At 48.0% G+C, this 21,731-nt stretch overlaps 1 protein-coding gene across 2 annotated transcripts; it reads right to left on the bottom strand.

The window, feature by feature from the left end:
• Positions 1 to 245: 245 nt before the first annotated feature.
• On the bottom strand, positions 246 to 13,086 carry LOC126947936 (uncharacterized). Of its 2 annotated transcripts, XR_007723259.1 has the most exons (4): positions 12,924 to 13,086; positions 2,957 to 3,021; positions 1,701 to 2,510; positions 246 to 916 (listed from the first exon to the last, which is right to left on the bottom strand). XR_007723259.1 is itself a non-coding variant. In XM_050779077.1 (3 exons), the coding sequence occupies exons 2-3, from the start codon at positions 2,963 to 2,965 to the stop codon at positions 1,890 to 1,892; spliced, it is 630 nt and encodes a 209-aa protein (XP_050635034.1). In that variant the 5' UTR covers positions 2,966 to 3,021; positions 12,924 to 13,086; the 3' UTR covers positions 1,120 to 1,889. The 2 variants fall into 2 exon arrangements, 1 of the variants encoding a protein (XP_050635034.1); XM_050779077.1 differs by lacking the exon at positions 246 to 916 and having other exon boundaries at positions 1,120 to 2,510.
• Positions 13,087 to 21,731: the final 8,645 nt, after the last annotated feature.

Genomic DNA, 21,731 nt, shown 5'->3' with positions numbered 1-21,731 from the left:
CCGCCCACTGCCAGGCTCTCTCTGGGTGGTGCAGCACGTGGTGTTCTGAGGACGCGGGTCCTGAGGGCCTCGCTCTTCATCCATCACAATGGACACGGCCCTTACACAAGTGGCACAGGGGTGCTGGCAGCACGATCCCTGATGCCCCTGCTCCCTGGGGGCCCCACAGTGCTGAGCAGGAATGCCACAAGGGCCGAAGCCCAGGGGGTGGCAGGGAGCCGGCAGCAGCCATCGGCCAGCCCTCCCTCCGATAGGCAGCCTGTGCCCTGGACTCAGGGGCTTCTCCAGGGGGTGCCCCACTTGCCCAAAGCAGCGCAGCCTGAACCCCAAACTGTGAGCAGAGAATCCCACGTGTGTTTGAAGAGTTTCCTATGTCCTCCGTGTTCTCCTATAGAAAGGAGCAGAGGTGTGTCGAGCACACACGAGACGCTCTAACACCCTGAGCGCACCCTGATGCTGCTGAGACAGACCCGGACCCTGGACAGGCCGCGGTGAGAGCAGCCCGAGGACGGTGGCTGGGGACCGTGTCCGGCTTTGTGGAGGAAGTCACATGGAACACCTTCTCCAAGAAGACGGCCATTGCCCTGCAGGCAGCCTGCTCCACTGCGCCCGTCTCAGTCTGTGCAAGTGTGGGATTTCACTTGGCAGATCCCCAAGGCAGAAAAGGAGGAAAGTTAACCTAACTCCAGGCTCTCCATGGAGCGAACACCTAGAAGTGTCTGACAGGAGGCGTGTGTCCTTGGCCCCGATGAGGCTGCGGGCCATCCCTGCAGTCCTGGCTAGGCAGCCGGGAGGCAGGCCTGGTGGATGCTCCGGGCACAGGTGTTGAGCAAGGTGGTAACCGAGTGCTTGTCCGGGAGCTGTGGCAGCCTGGAGGTCACGCAGTGGTGCACCGACCTGAGGAAGGGCTTGGTGCCTGCAACAGAACAGTGGGCGTGAGCCTGAGGCAGTCGGCACCGCACCCAGGCCCTGCACACCCGCCCTGCACACCAGGATTGGCTGAAACACCAGGAGGAGCCCTGCACGCTGCCTGCCTGGCTGTAGGGCTCTCCTCCCAGAGCCTCATCATCAGTGAAGAACTGAATCTGAATGGAATTTGGAGCCCAGGGCTTTGCCTCTGACAATCTTGGGGACCTAGCCCTGGCTCTGCTGTGTGCCAGCTCTGGGCTCAGGGAGACTGATCCCTGTCAACGTGGCTCTCTGGTGCCATGTCACCTAGATGGGGCCCTGTGTGCCCAAGCTACTGGTAGAACACGTCAGCTGCGCTGAGCTCCCTAGTGGGCTCTGGAAGAGCAGGGTCTGTCCTTAAACCGCAGCTTTCTCACCCCTCGGCCACTGAACACAGCCACCCTGGACAGCTGACCTGACACAAGATGAAGGGGCAAAAGGACACAGGAGAGAGCAGAGACCCTCTCTCACTGGTGGACAACCCGCTCCTGTCAGCACAGGGCGAGCCAGAAAGGGGATGGAAGGGCCTGAGCTGGGAGGGGCTGGAGTGCACAGAGGCTGTCCCTACTGCACTGGGAGCCTGGTTTTCCGCACGACCCCTGCCTGCCCTGAGCCCCCACACAGCTCCTCTGGGTCTGCCCACTGTACAGCCACTGTCGGTCCATCCATCGCGGACTCTGGGCACGGCAGTCGGTGGGCACGTGGTGGCACACTTGGGAGGTCCTTGTCGTTTGCAACACACAAGGCTGTACCTGTGACTGGACAAGGCCCGGCCTGCCCTGCCTTACAACTCTGCTCCCGAACAGGACTCTTCACACCCGAGGAGGTTCTGGTGAGGCTTGTGGCAAAGCCTGGAGGTCTCTCTGACTCTCAGATTTCCAAACCTGAAGCCCGGAGTGCCCTGCATTGATGGGTACCCACAGGTCCTGCCCACCACCTCCCTAGGGCCACAGGCAAGCAGAGCCACATCTGTGTTGGGGAGATGAGGGTGCGTGGGCTCTGGCGGCGGGGGCAGAGACATGGCTAGTCTGTCCTGAGCTCGGTGTATGTGAAGACAGGGCAGACAGCCTGCAGAGCGTGAACACAGGGCGGGGTCCGGGCACTGTGCCCTCCGGCTCAAACGGCAGAGGCCTGGGGCTGCGGTCAAGGTTTGCTAACCAGCGCCAGCCTGACGCTCCTGGACACTCGCCCAACTTGCAGATCGAGTGGACGGTGCCATCGTAGCTGCAGTGAGAAGGGTCCAGGTTTATCATGCACTTGGGGTCCAGCCTGGCCACCTCGCCTTGCAGCACGCTGGGGGTGCTCTGCCGCTGGTCGTCCTCAAGCCTATGCTTCTGGGTGCATACCACCGGGGCCTTGAGAAGGCAGCATGGTGACCACACTGGGCACATGTGGCCCAGGGCTGGCCAGCTGCCCTCCACAAAGCCCAGCCCAGCTGGATGTACGTGATGAGTGGGCCGTGGATGACAGTCATGGCTGAAGCAAATGCGCAGGGAATGGCTGAAGACAGGTGAGCAGATGTTGGCCAGGATGGCATCCAGGAGCTGCTGGCACAGGTGCTGCTGTTTGGTCAGCGGCACCGGGGCAGTGGGTTGGAGGCAAGATGGGCACGGTCAGCAGCCCAGGACCCGAGGGTTCTTCATTTAGGGGGCCTTCCCACCCCGGGCCCGTCCTCACTCACAGCCTGATTCCCAACGCCTCTCTCTCAGCCTCCACCCTTGTGCAGACAATGCTGGCCAATCCTGGGTGTAATCCCCCACCCCCACAGCCCCTGACTCCTCTGGGCCGGGTGGCAGAGGCACCCATGGGGGCCGTAGACAGAGGGTGACTTCTCCCATGTTCCCACCCAACACAGCAAACCTGGCCTGGAAGAGGCCTGGTGGGCAGGGTCTCAGGTCAGGCCCAGTCCCCACCCAGCCGCCCTGACCTGGAAGGACCCTGCTGTGGTGATCCCAGGAGCTCTTGGGGGAGCCCCAGTTCCCCTAGGGGTCCCCAGCATCCCACTCACCACTGCCATGTCATTCTTGAGTTTCTCCAGGGTGATGTCACACTTTGGCAAGGTCTTCAGGGGACCTGCAGAGAGAAGGAACTCAGGCTGAGCTCCGTGCTGGAGGGCTGGGAGACATGGCTGGTCTCAGGCTCGGATCTGGGATCCCAACCACCGCCACTGGACCTCCGCCCTCAGAAACCTCTGCAGGAGCTCCCTTCAGCTGACCAGCTGTTCCCAGACCCAGAGTCTAGGCAGGCGGCCCTCACCCTCAGGAGCTGCCCATCCCTGTTGGCAGTGAGGCAGTGAGTCAAGAGAAGGGACAGTGGCCAGGCCCCTGACCAGGCTGGGAAGGCCTCAGTCGCATCTAGGCCAATCCGTGTCCCACCCAGTCCTATAACCCTAAGGATCAACTCAGGAAGGCCCGGAGGACCGCCCAATAAGGACTGGCACTCTATCCAGACAAGCAGAACAGAGAGATGCTTCTAGATGGGGGTGCGGGGACAGCCTGAGTTGAGATGAGAGGGAGGTACAGGCCAATGCCCATGCAGTTCTGAGGTGCTGCCTGAGCTCACAGCAGCCTGTGGCCAGTGACCCTGCCTTCCACCTGCTTCTCACCAGCACCGTCTTGTTTCATTTTCATGACAGCACACATGGGCTGCAAATGGGGTAACTGAGATGCAGCTGCCTGCCCACAGTCACTGGGAAGTCAGGGGCAGAACTCCAGGTCAGGTTCAGGCCCATCACAGCCAGCTGATGGTCAGGCCACCGCAAGCTGGGCCCCCAGCTACTGGCTGGATGAGGCCTGGCTGTGATGGCCAGCGTGAGGGCCACAGCAGTGGTCAGGAGTAGGGCAAAGGCTGGGCACTGGCCAAGATGAAGCCTGGACTCAAAGGCCAGCACACGAGTGGAGTCTTGGAGGCCTCTGTCCAGGTCCCAAAGAGCTGCCTGGTGCCTTTGCTAAACCCACATCACTACCAAGTGCCCGTCCACAGCTGGGCCACCCCTGCCCTTGGGGACCGTCCGTGGGCAGTGGGCAAAGTTCACAGCTTGGAGAGGCCTGTCACAATGTCTAGATGGCTCTTCATCTTGCTCAGGTCCTTTTTTCTGTCTGGGACAGCAGAGGGGACACTCAGACACGAGCCCAGTGGCATCCCCAGGGCGCTGGCCTCCACCCCGGCCGCAGCCCACCTTCGTTCTTGTCGATCTTGTTGACCACGCGGTGCGGGGGACTGATGTGCTTGGACAGCTGCTTCAGCGTGTCCAGGTACTGCTGCTCCTCGCCCGGCTCGAGCCGGCTGGACTCATGACAGAGGTCACTGCAGGACTATGGGCAGGTGAGGCCACAGCCCTAGACCCTCAGGCGGGGAGCTTGGGCTCTGAGGGCCCCAGAGCTTGCACACCCGGTATAAGCTGAGGTCTCGTAAAGGTGAGGGGCGACCTTAGCACCTTGACCCGCCAGGCCGTGTACAGTTCACATTATGGAGCTGTGGGTCCCGGGCCCGACTTACCAGGAGTGTGTAAAAGTCTAGGGGAGGGGACACTGGAGTTCTGTGAGGTGTGGGACTGGGCAGGAAGCTACGGGGGACGGAGAAGGGCTGGAGCTGCAGCCAAGCGGGAGAAATACGGGTGCCGGGCCCAGGCAGGACAGCCACCGAACTCACTGTGCAACAAACCACAGTGGTGGCCACTCCCCATCCTCCTTCCCGTGCCAGCTGGGCGGGGATCTCACCCAAAACAAGGGGTTGGGAAACAGGCAAGACGAGCACTCCGCGCACAGGCTCAGCAGGGGCCAAGAGCACACACAGCTGGCGGACGCCCTGCTTCTGGAAGGTGATGGGATGCCAGCGAGATTACAGTGGACACTTCCTTCAGCTAGAAGCCTAACGAGCATACCAGCTGGATCCGCACCAGCTGAAAACACCGGCTGCTGAGTCCAGGAGTTTGAGACCAGCCTGGGCCACCTAGGGAGACCTTGTCTCTACCAAAAAAAAAAAAAATAAGAAAAAGAAAAAGCTGTTCCATGGCTGTTCACTTTCAAAATACCAAGAAAAGGAAAGAAAAGGGAAGTTCGGCCGGGCACAGGGGCTCATTCTTGTAACCCCAGCACTTTGGGAGGCCAAGGCAGATGGATCAGTTGAGGTCAAGGGTTAAAGACTAGGCTGAGTGCGGTGGCTCACGCTTGAAATCTCAGCACTTTGGGAGGCCGAGGTGGGCAGATCACAAGGTCAGGAGATCAAGACCATCCTGGCTAACACGGTGAAACCCCATCTCTACTAAAAATACAAAAAATTAGCCGGGCGTGGTGGTGGGCGCCTGTAGTTCCAGCTACTCGGGAGGCTGACGCAGGAGAATGGTGTGAACCCGGGAGGCGGAGCTTGTAGTGAGCCGAGATTACGCCACTCACTGCACTCCAGCCTGGGAGACAGAGTGAGACTCCATCTCAGAAGAAAAAAAAAAAAAAAAAAAAAAAAGAAGAGTTAAAGACTAGGTTGGCCTGTCTCTACTAAAAATACAAAAGAAAAATTAGCTGGGCATAGTGGCACGTGCCTGTAGTCCCAGCTACTTGGGAGGCTATGGCAGGAGAATCTCTTGAGCCCTGGAGGTGGAGATTGCAGTGAGCCGAGATCATACCACTGTACTCCAGCCTAGGCAACAGAGTGAGACTCTGTATTTAAAAAAAAAAAAAAAAAGAAAAAGAAAGAAAGAAAAAGAGCAGTTCTCATTTTCCTACTGGGCTCAACCTGCAGTGTTTCGATGAAGTGACGTCCTAGACAGGGGAGGGACAGTCCGAAGAGGCAAGAGCAGCAGCTTCCACTGGCTGGGCAGTCACTACGCACCACCGCCAGGCTGGCTGTCCACACACGCCACGTCCTTCCTCTGCATGAGACACCAGGGCAAGGGAGCCCCCCAGCAGGCCTGAGGACACGTGGAGACACACAGGGAGGTGTGGCAGACAGGCTCCAACCTTATCACACAAGGTGGGCAGCTTCCCCCAGCTGTAAGTAAATGTGAATTCCGTGGTGTGTTTCACACAAGACTCCAAGTAAGAAGGTGATGGGCAGGCGCGGTGGCTCATGCCTGTAATCCCAGCACTTTGGGAAGCCGAGGAGGGCAGATCACCTGAGGTCAGGAGTTTGAGACCAGCCTGGCAAACATGGTGAAACCCCATCTCCACTAAAAATACAATAATCAGCTGGGTGTGGTGGCAGGCACCTGTAATCCCAGCTACTCAGGAGGCTGAGGCAGGAGAATCATTTGAAACTGGGAGGCAGAGGTTGCAGTTAGCAGAGATGTTGCCACTGCACTCCAGCCTGGGCAGCAGAGTAATACTCTGTCTCAAAAAGAAAATTTTTAAAAAATCTAGCCTATTTGTTTAAAGGAGATGTTAATAATTCATGCTCCCTTGAACCTCTTCAGTTTTTTGCTTTTGACAGGAAGGTTCATTAACACACACAATCAATTACTAAAAGAAATATTATCAAGCAGTAAAACCTCACATTCTATTAGCAGCCAAAAAAAATTCAACTTAACATTATCATTCTCAAACTCAAATATCCAGAAGTCAATTTAAGTAATTCATGTCTCCTTGGCAAGAGTGTATGGATGATACCTTTTCCTGGTGATAGTAAAACCTATTCATTTTCTTACCTCACCCAGTATCAGCTTTTATATTTTTACTGATAAAGCCCACAATACACATACTGTATAGAAATCTTGAGCTCTTAATTAAAAGGAACACACAGAGTTATATCTAAATCATTTGCTACAATGATCTAAACCCACTTTATTTACATCTTAGAATTAATCAGAGGGCAAAAACTCTTACATTACCTTTATTTTCAAGACTGGAGGCAGTGTTGCTATCTGGCACAGGCAACATGTGTTCATAACCCCATGATACCATGTGTTTACCCCCAAGCAAACAGGAGGGAGATCCAGGCCCTACTTCCAAAAGCAATAGCCTAAGGGACAGAAGGAAAATCAAAGACACCGAGATGATTTGTTTTAGCAAGAAGTGTACCTGCCACCTCAAAGAGCAGGAACCACAATCTTAAAACTAAGATGTATAAGATTTTATATGAGTATTATTCACAAAAGATATTCACCATATTTTTAAACAAAAAATTACAAAGCCATTTTTCTTAAAATGTTACAATAAAATTGTATCTGTGTGTAAAATGTATCTATTTTGTGTGTGTGTGTGTGTGTGTGTGTGTGTGTGAGAGAGAGAGAGAGAGAGAGAGAGAGAGAGAGAGAGGGAGGGTTATGAATTAGGAAGCATATGTACCAAAACATTAGGAGTAGTTATATTTGGGTAATGAGATTATGAATGATTTTCACTGTCTTCTTTATACCTTATCAATCATCAGCTCAAAATTTACAATCAGAATTCATTATAAGCTATTGTTTTGTTTATTTATTTATTTATCTGTTTTGTGAGACAAGGTCTCACTCTGTCACCCAGGCTGGAGAGTGCAGTCGCGCGAGCTCAACCCACTGTAACCTCGGCCTCCAAGGGTCAAGCAATCCTCCCGCCTGAGCCTCCTGGGTAGCTGGGACAAATCAAAGCTAAGTTTTCTTCAGTTTAAAGCAACTTGTTATAATCACGTTGTTTAGCCTCATGGTAATCAGAAAACAAAAATCAATAACAGACACCCTAAAATTTAAAGTAAGGAATTAAAACACACTACCAGAAAAAATTACCTCACTACAAACAAAGACAGGAAGGAAGGGAAGGAGGAAAGAAAAGAAAGAAAGAGAGCGAGAGAGATCTGAGAGAAAAGAGGAAGGGAGAAAGAACAAAAGAAAAAAGAGAGAGCAGCAAAACAAACAGAAAACCAGTAAAAAATGGCAGTAGTATGTTTTTACCTGTTAGTAATAACTTTGAATATAAATGAATTAAATTCTCCAATTAAGACAGAGTGGCTGAATGGATTAAAAGACAAGACCCAATTACATACTGCCTACAGGAAACTCAGTTCACCTACAGGCATACACAGACTGAAAGTGAAGAGATGATAAGATATCCCATACCAGTGGAAACCAAAAAAGCAGAAGTAGCTGTACTTAGATTATATATACTTGCGTCAAAAAAAGAAAAAAATGAGATAATTATAAAATGAAAAAGAAGTAAACAGCAGCCTAACAATTGTAAGTGCATATGCAACCCGCACTCAAGCAACTAAATACAGAAGCAAATATTAACAGACCTTAAAGGACAGATGGATGGCAATACAGTAATAGAATACCTCAGCACTCCACTATAATCAACACCCCACTATCCTCAATGGACAGATCATCTAGACAACAAAACGTCATCAGTTAAACTGTACTCTATACCAAATGGACCTAACATTTACACAGCTTTCCACTCCGCAACTGCACAATGCACATTCCACTGAATAGTATATGGATTATTCTCCAGGATAGACTATGCGTTAGGCCAAAAAACAAGTCACAACACATTTTTAAAAACTGAAATCATATCAAGTATCTTTCCTGACCACAGTGGAATAGTACTAGAAATCAGTAGCAGGAGGAAAAACTCTACAAATATATGGAAATTAAAACACATGCTCATGAACAACCAATAAATAAAAAATGTATTGAAAAAAGAATAGAAACACAACATAACAAATCCTGTGGGATGCAGCAAAAGCAGTTGTAAGAGGAAAAGGGCATAGCTATAAACGCCTACATCAGAAAAGTAGAAAGATCTCAAATAGCCAACCTGACAGTACACCTCAAGTAATGAGAAAAACGAGAAAAATAAAATGCTAAAATTAGTAGAAAGAATATCATAAAGATTAGAGAAGAAATTTTAAAAATAGAAACAAAAAATACAAAACGTCAATGGAACAAAGAGCTGGATCTTTCAGAAAAAAATCAAAATTGACAAGCTTTAACTAGTCTAAGGAAAAGAAAAACAAAACAAAATCATAGATGAAAAAGGAGACATTACAATTGATAACACAGAAACATGAAGGATTCTAAGAGATGACTAAAAACACCTATGTAAAAACAAGTTGAAAAATCTAGGAGAAGTGAATAAATTTCTGGACACATAACAAATTCCCAAGATAGAATGATAAATAAAAAACCTGAGGCTGGGCACGGTGGCTCATGCCTGTAATCCCAGCACTTTGGGAGGCTGAGGCGGGTGAATCACAAGGTCAGGAGATTGAGACCATCCTGGCTAACACGGTGAAACCCCGTCTCTACTAAAAATACAAAAAATTAGCCGGGCGTGGTGGCGGGCACCTGTAGTCGCAGCTAATTGGGAGACTGAGGCAGGAGAATGGTGTGAACCCAGGAGGCGGAGCTTGCAGTGAGCTGAGACCATGCCACTGCCCTCCAGCCTGGGCGACAGAGCAAGACTCCATATCAAACAAACAAACAAACAAAAAACAACCTGAACAGACCAATAATGAGTAATGTAATTAAAGCAGCAATAAAAAGTTTTCCGTCAAACAAAACACAATCATGGTTTTTACTGCTGAATTTTACCAAACATTTTTAAAAGAGAGCTAATACCAATTTTACTCAAAATATTCCCCAAAAAAATGAAGAGAAAGGAAGTCTTCAAAACTTGTTCTATGAGGACAGCATGACCCCGGTACAAAAACCGGACCAGGAAATAACACAAAAAGAAAACCACAGGCATTTTAAATATCCCTGATGAACACAGATGCAAAAAAATCCTCAGCAAAATACTTGAAAATTGCATTTGACAACACAATAAAAAGATGATCTGCCCTGATCAAGTGGGATTCATCCCAGGAATATGAGGATGATTCAATAAAACACATATAATTAAATGTGCGACATCACATTCAGCGAATCAAGAGCTAAAACCATACAATCATTTCAGCAGATGCTGAAAAAAATAAAAATCAACATTCCTTCATGACAAAACCCGAACAACGTAAGTACAGAAGGAACATATCTCGGTGCAATAAAGGCCATATATGACAAACCCACGGCTAACATCGTAATCCATGGGGAAAGGTTAAAAGCTCTTCCTCTAACGCCCGGAACAAGTGTGGCTACTTTTACACCACTTTTATTCATCACAGTACCGGAAGTCCTAGGTAGGGCAATTAGACAGGAGAATGCAGTGAAAGGCATCCAAATTGGAAAAAAGGAAGTCAAACCGTCTCTGTTTGCAGGTGACATGATCATGTGCACATATATATACACACACATATATATAATTGTAAAGATTCCACAAAATCACCTACTAGAAATAATTTAGTCAAGTTGCAAGATACAATATCAACATATAAAAATGAGTAGCACACCCATGTACCAATAGTGAAATACCTAAGAAAGAAATCAAGAAAGCTATTTCATTACCAAAAAAATTATATTTAGGGATAAGCTTAACCAACGACAAAAGATCCCACAATGAAAACTATAAAACATAGATGAAAGCTATTAAAGCAGACACAAGTAAATGGAAAGATATCCCGTGCCCATGCACTAGAAGAATATTCATAAAATATCTATATCACCTAATGTGATCTACAGAATCAATGCAATGCGTGTTAAATTACAAAACACATTCTTCATAGAAATAGAAAAAAAAATCCTAAAATTCACATGGAAATGCAAAATACCTCAGATAGACAAAAGAATCTGGAATAAAAAGAAAACCTGGAGGCATCACACCTAACTTCAAAACATACTACAAATCTATAGTAAGCATGGTACTATCAAAACAGCATGGTACTATCAAAACAAACAGCATGGTACTATCAAAACAGACAGCATGGTACTATCAAAACAAACAGCATGGTACTATCAAAACAAACAGCATGGTACTATCAAAACAGCATGGTACTATCATCAAAACAGCATGGTACTATCATCAAAACAGCATGGTACTATCAAAACAGCATGGTACTATCATCAAAACAGCATGGTACTATCATCAAAACAGCATGGTACTATCATCAAAACAGCATGGTACTATCAAAACAGCATGGTACTATCAAAACAGCATGGTACTATCATCAAAACAGCATGGTACTATCAAAACAGCATGGTACTATCATCAAAACAGCATGGTACTATCAAAACAGCATGGTACTATCATCAAAACAGCATGGTACTATCAAAACAGCATGGTACTATCAAAACAGCATGTTACTATCAAAACAGCATGGTACTATCAAAAAAAGGGGTGGGGGAGAAACAGGGAAACGAAGGAATGACAGACAGACATAGACAAGTGAAACAGAATAGAGAAATCAGAAATAAATTCACGCATTTATGGTCAACTCATTTTTAACAAAGGCATCAAGAGCACACATTTGTTCAATAAACTGTGCTAGGATAACCCAACGCCCACATATACAAGAATACATCTAGGCCGTTATCTTACCATACACAAAAATCTACTCAAAATAAAGATTTAAATGTAGGACCTCAAACTATGAAACTACTAGAGAAGAAAACATAGAATAAATGCTTCATGAAATTGATGAGGACAAGGAATTTTCAAACAGACATCAAAAGCACAAGCAACAAAAGCAAAGATGTCATTACATTAAACTTCTCAAAAGCACAAGCAACAAAAGCAAAGACGTAATTATGTAAAATTTAAACGCTTCTGCAAAGCAGAGGAAGCAATCAGTAGAATGAAGAAACACCTCAGAGAACGGAAAAAGTATTTGCAAACTGTGCATCAGCCAAGGGGTTAATACACAAAATACATAACTAACTGAAACTACTCAAAAGCAAAAATACAAATAATCTGATTTAAAAAATCTACCCCAAACCTTTGTCCCCCACCACTATTTTCCCACCTTCTTTTCTCGACCGTCTTTGCCCCCTCCCCCTCACCACCCTTTTTCTTCCTCCATCTACCCCAAAACATTTTCCCCACCATTTTTTCCCCATTTTGTAAAGCCTTCTCTACTCTCCCGCTCACCACCCTTTTCCCCATCCATCTTCCCAAACACTTTCCCCAGTTTTTTCCCACCGTCTTTTCCCCTTCTCCCTGGCCACCTTCTTTTTCCCCGTCCCACTGTCATCACCCTCTTTTGCTCCTTCATCTAAGCAAAAACATTTTCCCCCACCTTTTCCCAAAGCACTCTCCCCAATCCTGCTGCTCACCATTGTCTTTTCCCCCCTTCATCTACCCAAAACTTCTCCTCGTCGTCTTTTCCTCCGCTCCTCCTTGCCACCCTCCTTCCCTTCCCCATTTACCCGAACACATTTCCCCATAGTCTTTTCGCAAAGCCGTCTCCCCACTTCCGCTCACCTCCCTCTTTCCCCCCTCCATCTACCCCCCAGAATTTTCCCCACCGTCTTTCACAGTCTTCCGCCCTTTCCCACTCGTCGTCTTCTCTGCCCTAGCCTGCCTGCCACTCTCTTTTCTGCCCTCCATCTACCCCAAATTATTTTCCCATTTTTTTCCCAACCCTCTTTCCCTGCTCCCTCTCGCCACCCTCTTTCCTCCTCCTCGTCACCCTCTTTCCCCCCGCATCTACCCAAACACTTTTTACTCACCGTCTTTTCTTTCTCCACCGTCTTTCTTTGCTGCCCACTATCATTTTGCAAAACCTTGTCTTCCTCCCGCTGGCTACCCTCTTTTTCCTTCCCCCGCTTGTTACCCTCTTTCCCTCCCTCTATCTATCCAAAAACTTTTCTCCCCACTGTCTTTTCACAAAACCTTCTCTCCCTACCGCTCGCCCCCATTTCCCCCTCTACCACCCTCTTTCCTCCTCCCACTTGCCACCCTCTTTTCCAACTCCGACTACCTATAAACTTTTTCCCCACCGTCTTTCTGCAAAACTTTCCCTCCCTCTGCTCCCCACCCTGTTTTCCCCTCCATCTACCCAAAAACTTTTTTTCCCACCACCTTTTCCCCACTGTCTTTTTGCAACGCGTTCTCCTGCTCGCTATCCTCTTTTCCCTTCAGCACTAATCACCCTCTTTACCTCCCTCCATCTATCCCAAAACTATTTCCTGGTCTTACCGCTCCAGCCGCGCTGCCGTCTCCCGTCGCCACCGCCGCCACCAACCTCAGCGAGGCGAGCCGCGCGGCAGCGGGTCCAGCCTCCAGCATAGGCCTGTGATTACCCATTCCGGGTCCTCTAAGCAGGCACCGAGCAGCTCTACGGGAAAATACGGGAACCTGGAAGGCGCTGACTTCCCTTCAGCAGCGTTCATGCACCGAGCTTATATACAGGAGGATTCCTGAACTGCGTGTTCTGATTGGATGAGAGAAAACCTCCAGGCCTACTCGGATTGCACTTTATCATCATGCTCTGATTGGATGAGAGCAAGCCTTAAGACAACCAATCACAGCATGAAGATAAAGTCCAATCAGCGTAGGCCTAGAGGTTTTCCTCTCATCCAATCAGAACATGTAGTCCAGGCACTGCATGTATATAAAGCACGCTGAGGCCGGCATCGGCTCAGTTCAGGCTCTTCGGTGTCGGCGATCAGTGTCCGGTTTGGGGAACTAGGGAAAGCGGCTGCGAGCTGTTTCCGCCTGGAGCGCCAGGCGCTGGTCCGTTGCGGTTGGTGAGGGCGACCCACCGGTAGGAGGGCGACTGGTAGCGGGAGCCTGTCCTGCCCAGCAGGAAGACGAGTAGACGGGAGAGGCATCGACACATGCTGGAGGCTGGAGCCTGCGCCCCCGCGGCTCGCCTCGTTGTGATTGGTGGTGACATCAGACACTGCAGCTCGGTCAGAGTGGTAGAAATGTCCTGGGGTAGGTGAGTTTTCCGGGGCTGCCCTGGCCGCCTCTGGGGGCAGGGGTTGGGTGTCCTATTGGGGCTCACTGCCCAAGGCTGCACTGCTTGTGGCTGGGGACCGGATGGGGGGCACTCTCCGGGGTTGCATTGCTGGCAGAGGGGGGATTGGCTGGCTATCGGGGCTACACTGCCTGCAATCGTGGGGATGGTGGGAGGAGGCAGGTTGTGTGCGCTAACGTGTACTGCTGGTGGTGGGGGATGGGTTAAGGGCGCTATTTTTTGCCGCACTGCGCGGAGCAGTGGGTGGGTTGGGTGGTTATCTGGAGGTAAAATGCTGGTAGTGGGGGGTGGTTTAGGGGTGTTGTCGGGTGCTGCACTGTCCTTACGGTGCACTATCAGGAGCATCACTGCCCATGGCGGGGTGATTTTGGGGCACTATCTTGTGCAGCAATACCTGTCGTTGGGTCAGGTTGTGGGCACTATTGAGTGCTACACTGTCTGTGGAGGGGGTGGTTTGGGGGGATATTGGGATTACACTGCCTGCAATTGGTACGGGGTGTGTTGGGTGTGCTATCCGGGGGCTACACTGCACGCGGCAGGGGTCAGGTTAGGGGTGCTCTCGGAGGCTATTGGCATTGGTGGGATGCGGAGGTGGTAGCCACAGCAACAGCTGTGGTTTCCTTCCATTCTGGTGATTCTCTTCGTTCTCAGACTCCAGACTCTAGAGCGTAATCTCCTGCTCGAGCAATCTTCAGCATGGCAGGGCCCCCACAACCACCATGGTTCTCCGGCCGGCACCCCCATGTTATGTGGGACCCGTAGACCGCCTGGGACTACGGGTAGGGATTAGTGGGCATCACAGGGGATTGTGGGTGGAGGCGTCAGGAACGGGAACCAGCACTTGGGTGGGGAGGGCTGGCTGGGTCTGAGTTTCTCCTACTCCTGCTGCCCTAGGAGTGCAGCCCTGGTGGGCCCAGCAATGTCTGGCCGGCTGCACCTGGCCGGCGGTGGTTTCAGCGAAGGCACTCACACCCATTCTAGGCCCCAGTTCCTGGTCAGCTTTTGCCAGAAACAGAGGCTGGGCTTTGGAGGGTCGGTGTGAGTGCCTTAGCTGAAACTGGTCCCTGCCACTCTGGCCAGCGTGACAAGGTGAGGCTCTAACGCTACCACTCTCTGCGTCCCTTTCTAGGCTTTTCTGGTTTTGCCTGCCCAGCTGCTTCAAGCCAGACTGGAGGAGGAGGAGGAGGAATCATGTGTGGTACACCTAGAGCCTGCGTATGGCGTGACTCTGCAGCTCGTCTCATGCAGTTGGTGCTCGTCTCATGCAGTTGGTGGTGGTGACTGGAGACTGCAGCTCGACTGGAGTGGTAGGAAGGTGCCTGCGGGGGCAAGGTGGTAGGAACTTTGTAGGGTGGGCTGCTGCATTGAGGGCGGGGTGCTGCATTGAGGGCAACAGCAGTTGTGTTGGCATCAGTGCTAGTGGTGGTGGTGGCAGCACGTCTGGGGGCTGGGAAGGGGGAGTAGGAGCGCTACGGGGCCCAGCCCAACCTCAGGTGAGGAGGAATCTGCATGTGCTGTACTGTGGGCCTCAGTGGCAGTGGTGGAGGCACATCTAGGGAAAGGAGTTCTCTCTGCCCCTTCTCTTGTAATCTCTGGAAGGTGCCCTCCTCCTGCTGGTGAGTGAGCCAGACGTGAGTGGCAGCATTGTCTCATTCTTAACAAAATTTAGGGAGGGGAGTGTGTGTGTGTGTGTGTGTGTGTGTTTAGAGACGGAGCCTTGCTCTGTTGCCCAGGCTGGAGTGCAGTGGCAGACCTTGGCTCACCACAAGCTCTGCCTCCTGGGTTCATGCCATCCTCCTGCCTCAGCCTCCTGAGTAGTTGGGACTACAGGCGTCCACCACCATGCCCGGCTAATTTTGTTTTTGTATTTTTAGTAGGGACCGGATTTCACAGTGTTAGCCAGGGTGGTCTTGATCTCCTGACCTCGTGATCTGTCCACTGTGGTCTCCCAAAGTGCTAGGATTACAGGCGTGAGCCACCGCACCCGGCCCTTTTTTCCTTGTGTTTTGTTGTGAGAGCCTTGAACTTTTTCAGATGTCATGAATTGGGGAGGAGATAAAAGGTATCATATGTCTTCTAATTGCTGCACCTGTTCTTTTTTCTTTTTTTTAGTCTGTGTATTTTTCTTTTCATCTTGTTCCTCATTTTCTCTTGCTGCTGTTTCTATTTCATGTTACTATTGTTTCTCTTTTTTTCTTTTTTTTTTTTTTTGGAGACGGAGTCTCGCTGTGTCTCCCAGGCTGGAGTGCAGTGGCGTGATCTCGGCTCACTGCAAGCTCCGCCTCCCGGGTTCATGCCATTCTCCCGCCTCAGCCTCCCGAGTAGCTGAGACTACAGGCGCCCGCCACCACGGCCGGCTAGTTTTTTGTATTTTTAGTAGAGACGGGGTTTCACCGTGTTAGCCAGGATAGTCTCGATCTCCTGACCTCGTGATCCACCCGCCTCGGCCTCCCAAAGTGCTGGGATTACAGGCTTGAGCCACCGCGCCCGGCCTCTTTTTGTTTTCTTTATGCCAACCCAATGGCCTTAACAAACAAGCCAAAATTGTCACTGTGTTGTATTTTAAAGTAACTGGTCCCTTACTGTGTTTTAGGGATGAGGAAAAAAATCAGTTGTACAATTAGTTACTTGAATAGCTATGCTTTCATGATCGTGTTAAACCCCTTATGCCTAGTGTTCCATTATTGGAATGCTAAGCATGAGGGAGTTACATCCTACTGGTGAAAGTCGTTGACAAGGTCTGATTTTTCACTCTTGCAAAAATTCAACTGTATACACTGTGTACAGTTTGTAGTCTTTTATTCCTCCCCTCCTCCCACTTTTTCTCCTAAGTCCCCAAAGTCCGTTGTAGTATTCTAATGCCTTTGCATCCTCATAGCTTAGCTTCCACTTACCAGCGAGAGCATACGATGTTTGCTTTTCCATTTTTAACGTTACTTCACTTAGAATGGTAGTCTCTGATCCCATCCAGGTTGCCGTGAATGCCATTATATTTTCCCTTTCTATGGCTGAATAGTATTCCGTAAGATACATATGTATGTATGTGTATATGTATGTATATCACAATTTCTTAATCTACTCCCTGATGGGCATTTGGGCTGGTTACATACTTTTGCTATTGTGAATTGTGCTGTTACGAACATGCGAGTGCAAGCATCTTTTCTTTTCTCCTTTGGGTAGATACCCAGTAATGGAATTGCTGAATTAAATGATAGTTCTACTTTTAGTTCTTTAAGAAATCTCCACACTGTTTACCATGGTGATTGTACTAGTTTACATTCCAACTAGCAATATAAAAGTGTTCCCTTTTCACCAAATGCCCATCAATATTTTTTATTTTTTGATGTTTTGATTATGGCCATTCTCGTAGGAGTAAGGTGGCATGGCATGGTGGGTTTCCTTTTTTTTTTTTTTTTTTGAGACGGAGTCCGCTGTGTCGCCAGGCTGGAATGCAGTGGTGCAACCTCGGCTTACTGCAGCTTCCGCCTCCCAGGTTCAAGTGATTCTCCTGCCTCAGCCTCCCGAGTAGCTGGGACTAAGGTGCCTGCCACCATGCCCGGCTAATTTTTGTATTTTTAGTACAGATGGGGTTTCACCATGTTGGCCAGCGAGGTCTCGATCTCTTGACCTCGTGATCCACCTGTCTCAGTGTCCCAAAGTGCTGGGATTTCAGGCGTGAGCCACCACTCACGGCCTGACATTGTGGTTTTGATTTACATTTCCCTGATCATTAGTGATGATGACCACTTTTCCATGTTTGTTGGACATTTTTTGTATCTCCTTTTCAGAATTTCTATTCAAGTCCTTAGTTCCTTACTTGAAGGGATTGGTTTTTTTCCTGCTAATTTGAGTACCTTGTAGATTCTGGATATTAGTCCTTTCTCAGATGTATAGATTGTGAACATTTTCTCCCTTTCTGTGGTTGTCTATATACTCTGCTAATTGTTTCTTTTGCTGTGCCGAAACTTGTTGGTTTCTTACCTATTTATCTTCATTTTGTTGTTGTTGCGCTTGCTTTTGGGTTCTTGGTCATGAAGTCTCTGCCTAAGCCAATGTGTAGAAGGGTTTTCCAATGTTATCTTCTAGAATTTTTATGGTTTCAGGTCTCAGATTTAAGTTGACTTTCGTATAACGTTCGAGATGGGGACCCAGTTTCATTTCTTGGCATGTGGCTTGCCAATTATCCAAGCACCATATGTTGAATAGGGTGTCCTTTCCCCACTTTTGTTTTTGTTTGCTTTGTTAAAGACCAGTTGGCTGTAAGTATTTGGATTTCTGAGTTCTCTATTCTGTTCAATTGGTCTATGTGCTTATTTTTAGACCAGTACCATGCTGTTTTGCTGACTATGGCCTTGTAGTAGATTGAAGCCAGGTAATGCAATGCCTCCAGATTTGTTCTTTCTGCTTAGTCTTGCTTTGGCTATGTGGTCTCTTTTTTGATTCCATATGAATTTTATAATTATCAGGAGCCACTGGGTGCTGCGGCAGCTTCAGGATAACTTGAGGGCACATCCTGGGAAAGAAACACCTCCTGTCCGTGTCGCTGACTGCTTGAGGATAGCAGTTCGGTGTGGCTTCTCCGTGGCCCAGCTTCTTTAGGGTGTTTTTCTTTCATGGTGAGTGCAGAAGCTTTCGTTTTCTGGAATGTTCTGTGTATCTCTGCTAGATTCTCCTTTTCTTTTTTCTCTCTTGATACCTTAGCATTAATTTTACAGTAGTACTTATTCCCTGAGGGCTTTCGAGGTTGGAATGTGTAGGAGGCTTTAGGGCTGTTTTTGAGGGAGATTCCCCATGTAGATGGAGAGAGAGGAAGGCTCTGGCTGTGGGAGGAAGGGGGAGCCCGGCCCAGATGGCGTGTTGGGGCCAGGCCGCAGTTTGGCTGCCTCGCTTTCAAGCCTCAGGTGGAAGGAAAGGATCCAACTTAAACTCCAGGGTTTGCTGATATTTTAATTATTTTTATTTTTTTGGAGATACGATCTTGCCTTGTCGCCCAGGCTGGAGTGCAGTGGTGGATCTCAGCTCACTGCAACCTCCATTTACTGGGCTCAAGGGATTCTCCAGCCTCAGCGTCTCCAGTATCTGGGCCTATGCCCCATGCCCAGCTATTTTTTTTTTTTTTTTGTAGTTTTGGTAGAGACGAGGTTTCGCCATGTTGCCCAGGCTTGTCTCAAACTTCTGAGCTCAAAGCAACTTGCCCAAATGCTGGGATTACAGGCATTAACTACTGTGCCCGGTCTGCTGAATTTTAAAATCTGTGTCCCTGCCGTTGGGACATAGGGGTCACTTTTCTCCACTCCCTGCAGTGCCTGCCTAACTCTGTCCCTCTAGTCATGGCCACCTGACCGGGGGAAGGGACCTTGCATGTGGTTTAATGTCCTCTTTGCAGAAATGTCTATTCAGGGTCTCTGCTCTGTTTTGGGTGAATCACTTTTTTTTTGTTGTTGTTGCTACTTAGTACTGTTAATGTGTTGCATATTTTCTATAACAACCCCCATTAGCCAATATGTGATTCCTCAAAACGTTCTACCAGCCTTTCTCTTTGGGCTCATTGCTTCCTTTTCCTTGCAAAAACTTCTCACTTTGATATAGCCATGCATGTTTTCTTATGGCCAGGCATGAAGGTTCACGCCTATAATCCAAGCACTTTGCAAGGCTAAGGTGGGATCACTGGAGCCAAAGAATTTGAGACCAGCCTAGGCAACGTGGCAAAATTTCATTTCTACAAAAAATACAAAAAAATTAGCCAGGCGTGGTGGTGTGTGCCTGTAATTCCTGCTATTCAGGAGGCAGAGGTGGGAGGATCACTTGTGCCGGGGAGGTCAAGGCTGCAGTGAGCCATGATCATGCCACCGCACTCCAGCCTAAGTAACAGAGTCACTGTGGTTATCACTTCTATGATTCCCTCCGATTTTCTAACAAGTTTTTGAGATGGTCTCATACTCTTTAGGCTGGAGCACAGCGGCATATCAGGGATTGTGAGTCCTCCAACTTAGTTTCTGTTTCTCAGGATTCCTTAGACATTCCGGGCCATTTGTGGTTCTATATGACCATTAGCATTGTGTATTCACATTTCTTAAATTTTTGTGCATAATAAAGTATATAATTAGAGAGTATGCTGAGACTGTTGTTCCTCTGGGATATTTTGATTCATGTATATTTTTACTAATGATCAAATCAGGGTACTTGCCACATCTGTTCTCTCACACAGGTATTCTTCTTTTGTGAGAACATTGGAATTGCTCCATTCTAGCTTTTTTGAAAAATACAGTATTTTGTTAACCACAATTACCGAGCTGCGAGCTGTGGTATAGAGAACAAGAATGTATCTGTCCCAACTAACTGCAACTTTGTTTCCATAACCAATCCTCCCATTCCCTCCTTTCCCTCTCCTCAGAAAACCACTACTGTGCCTTCTACTTATCGGAGGCAGAGTTTTCTGGATTCCATATAACTGAGATGAATCTCTGCTTGTTTTTCTATGCCTGGCTTACTTTATTTAACATATTTTCCAGGTTCATCCGTATGGCTCCAAATGAAAATTACGTTGTTGTGGATGAACAGTATTGCGTTGTGCAGATATACTGCAGTTTCTTCATCCCTTCATCTGTGGATGGAAAGGTAGGTTGATTCCATACCTTCTGTATTGTAAATAGTGTCATGAAACATGGGAGGGCAGGTAACTTCTTAAGGTACTGGTTTCCTTGGCTTTAGATGCATATGCAGTGTGAGGAATACCCCAACTTTTTCACAGCGTATTCACTAATTCACATTGGCATCAATAGCGTATCAGAGTTTTCCTTTCTGTAAGTCTGCACTGGCTGCTACCTTCCAAAAATGCTATTGCTGTTTTTGGTGATATTCATTCTCAGTGGAATTTGATGGTAACTGATATCGGGGTGTGATTCTGACTTACATGTTTGGAGTGATTAGTGATGTGGAAAATCTTTAGTTTCACCTGTGGATCAGTTTCGTGTCATTTGCAGAAGTGGTTGTGCAGGTCGTTTGCATGTTTTTAGCTTGTGTATTAATCTTTTCCCCACTTGGTAGCCTTAGTGCTTGAATATGTTAAATAACAACCCCTTCCAAAATTACAATTTCCCACAATTTTAACCCAATCATTCTTTCCACCAAGGTAAGATGCTTTCTCTTTGGGTTCATTGTTTTCTTCCCAGTGCAGAAGCTCTAAAATGTTTGTCTCTCAGGTTTATATTTGCTTTTGTCAGCAGGGATTTCTGTGTCCAATCAGAGAGGAAAAAAAGAGATCATAAAGTCATTGTATTGTCTATAGGTATTTTCCCCATAAGTGAGACCATGTGGTGTTTGGTTTTCTGTTCTTTCCTTAGTTTGCTTATCATAGTGACCTGCAGGTCCATCCTTGTTGCTGTCAAGGACATGAATTTTTTTAAACTATGTAGGATGTTGTAGTATCTATGTACAGCACTTTTAAAACATCTAATCAACTGTTAAGGGGGAACATAGATGGATGTTATTTTATATTTCCATGTGAATAGCACTTCCAAGAACATACCCATGCCTGTGTCATTTTGAAAGAAGGATTTATGATTAATTCTTTATGTGTAGATACCCAGTTATGCAATTGCTCATTTGGATGGTAGTTCTAAGTTCTTTGAGGAACCTCTAAACCACTTCTCATAGCGTGAGAACTAGTTTTTATTCCCACCACGAGAGTAGCAGCGTCTGCTTTCCTCTGCTGCTTTGCTACCATGTAAATGTTTGAACTTAGGACAAGTGGCCATTCTGACCGACGTGAGACGGTATTTCCGTGTGTGTGTGAGTTACATTTCTCTGATGATGAGTGATGTCGAGGTGTTTGTTCATGTTCTTTACCCATTGCTTGAATGGTTTATTTGTTTTTCTGCCTCTTGATTTTTTTTAAGGTCATGTTAGAGTCTGGCTATTAGACCTTGCTGAGAAGCATAGTTTGGGAACATTTTCTCCCATCCTGTAGGCTGTGTGTTTACTGTGCTGGTGATTTATTTTGCTATCTGGCAGTGTTACAGTTT

The sequence above is a fragment of the Macaca thibetana genome, chromosome 2 (genome assembly GCF_024542745.1).
Source record: "Macaca thibetana thibetana isolate TM-01 chromosome 2, ASM2454274v1, whole genome shotgun sequence".
NCBI classification, from domain to species: Eukaryota; Metazoa; Chordata; class Mammalia; order Primates; family Cercopithecidae; genus Macaca; species Macaca thibetana.
Note: the sequence above shows the minus strand (reverse complement) of the source record. Positions and strands in the feature narration are given on the sequence as shown.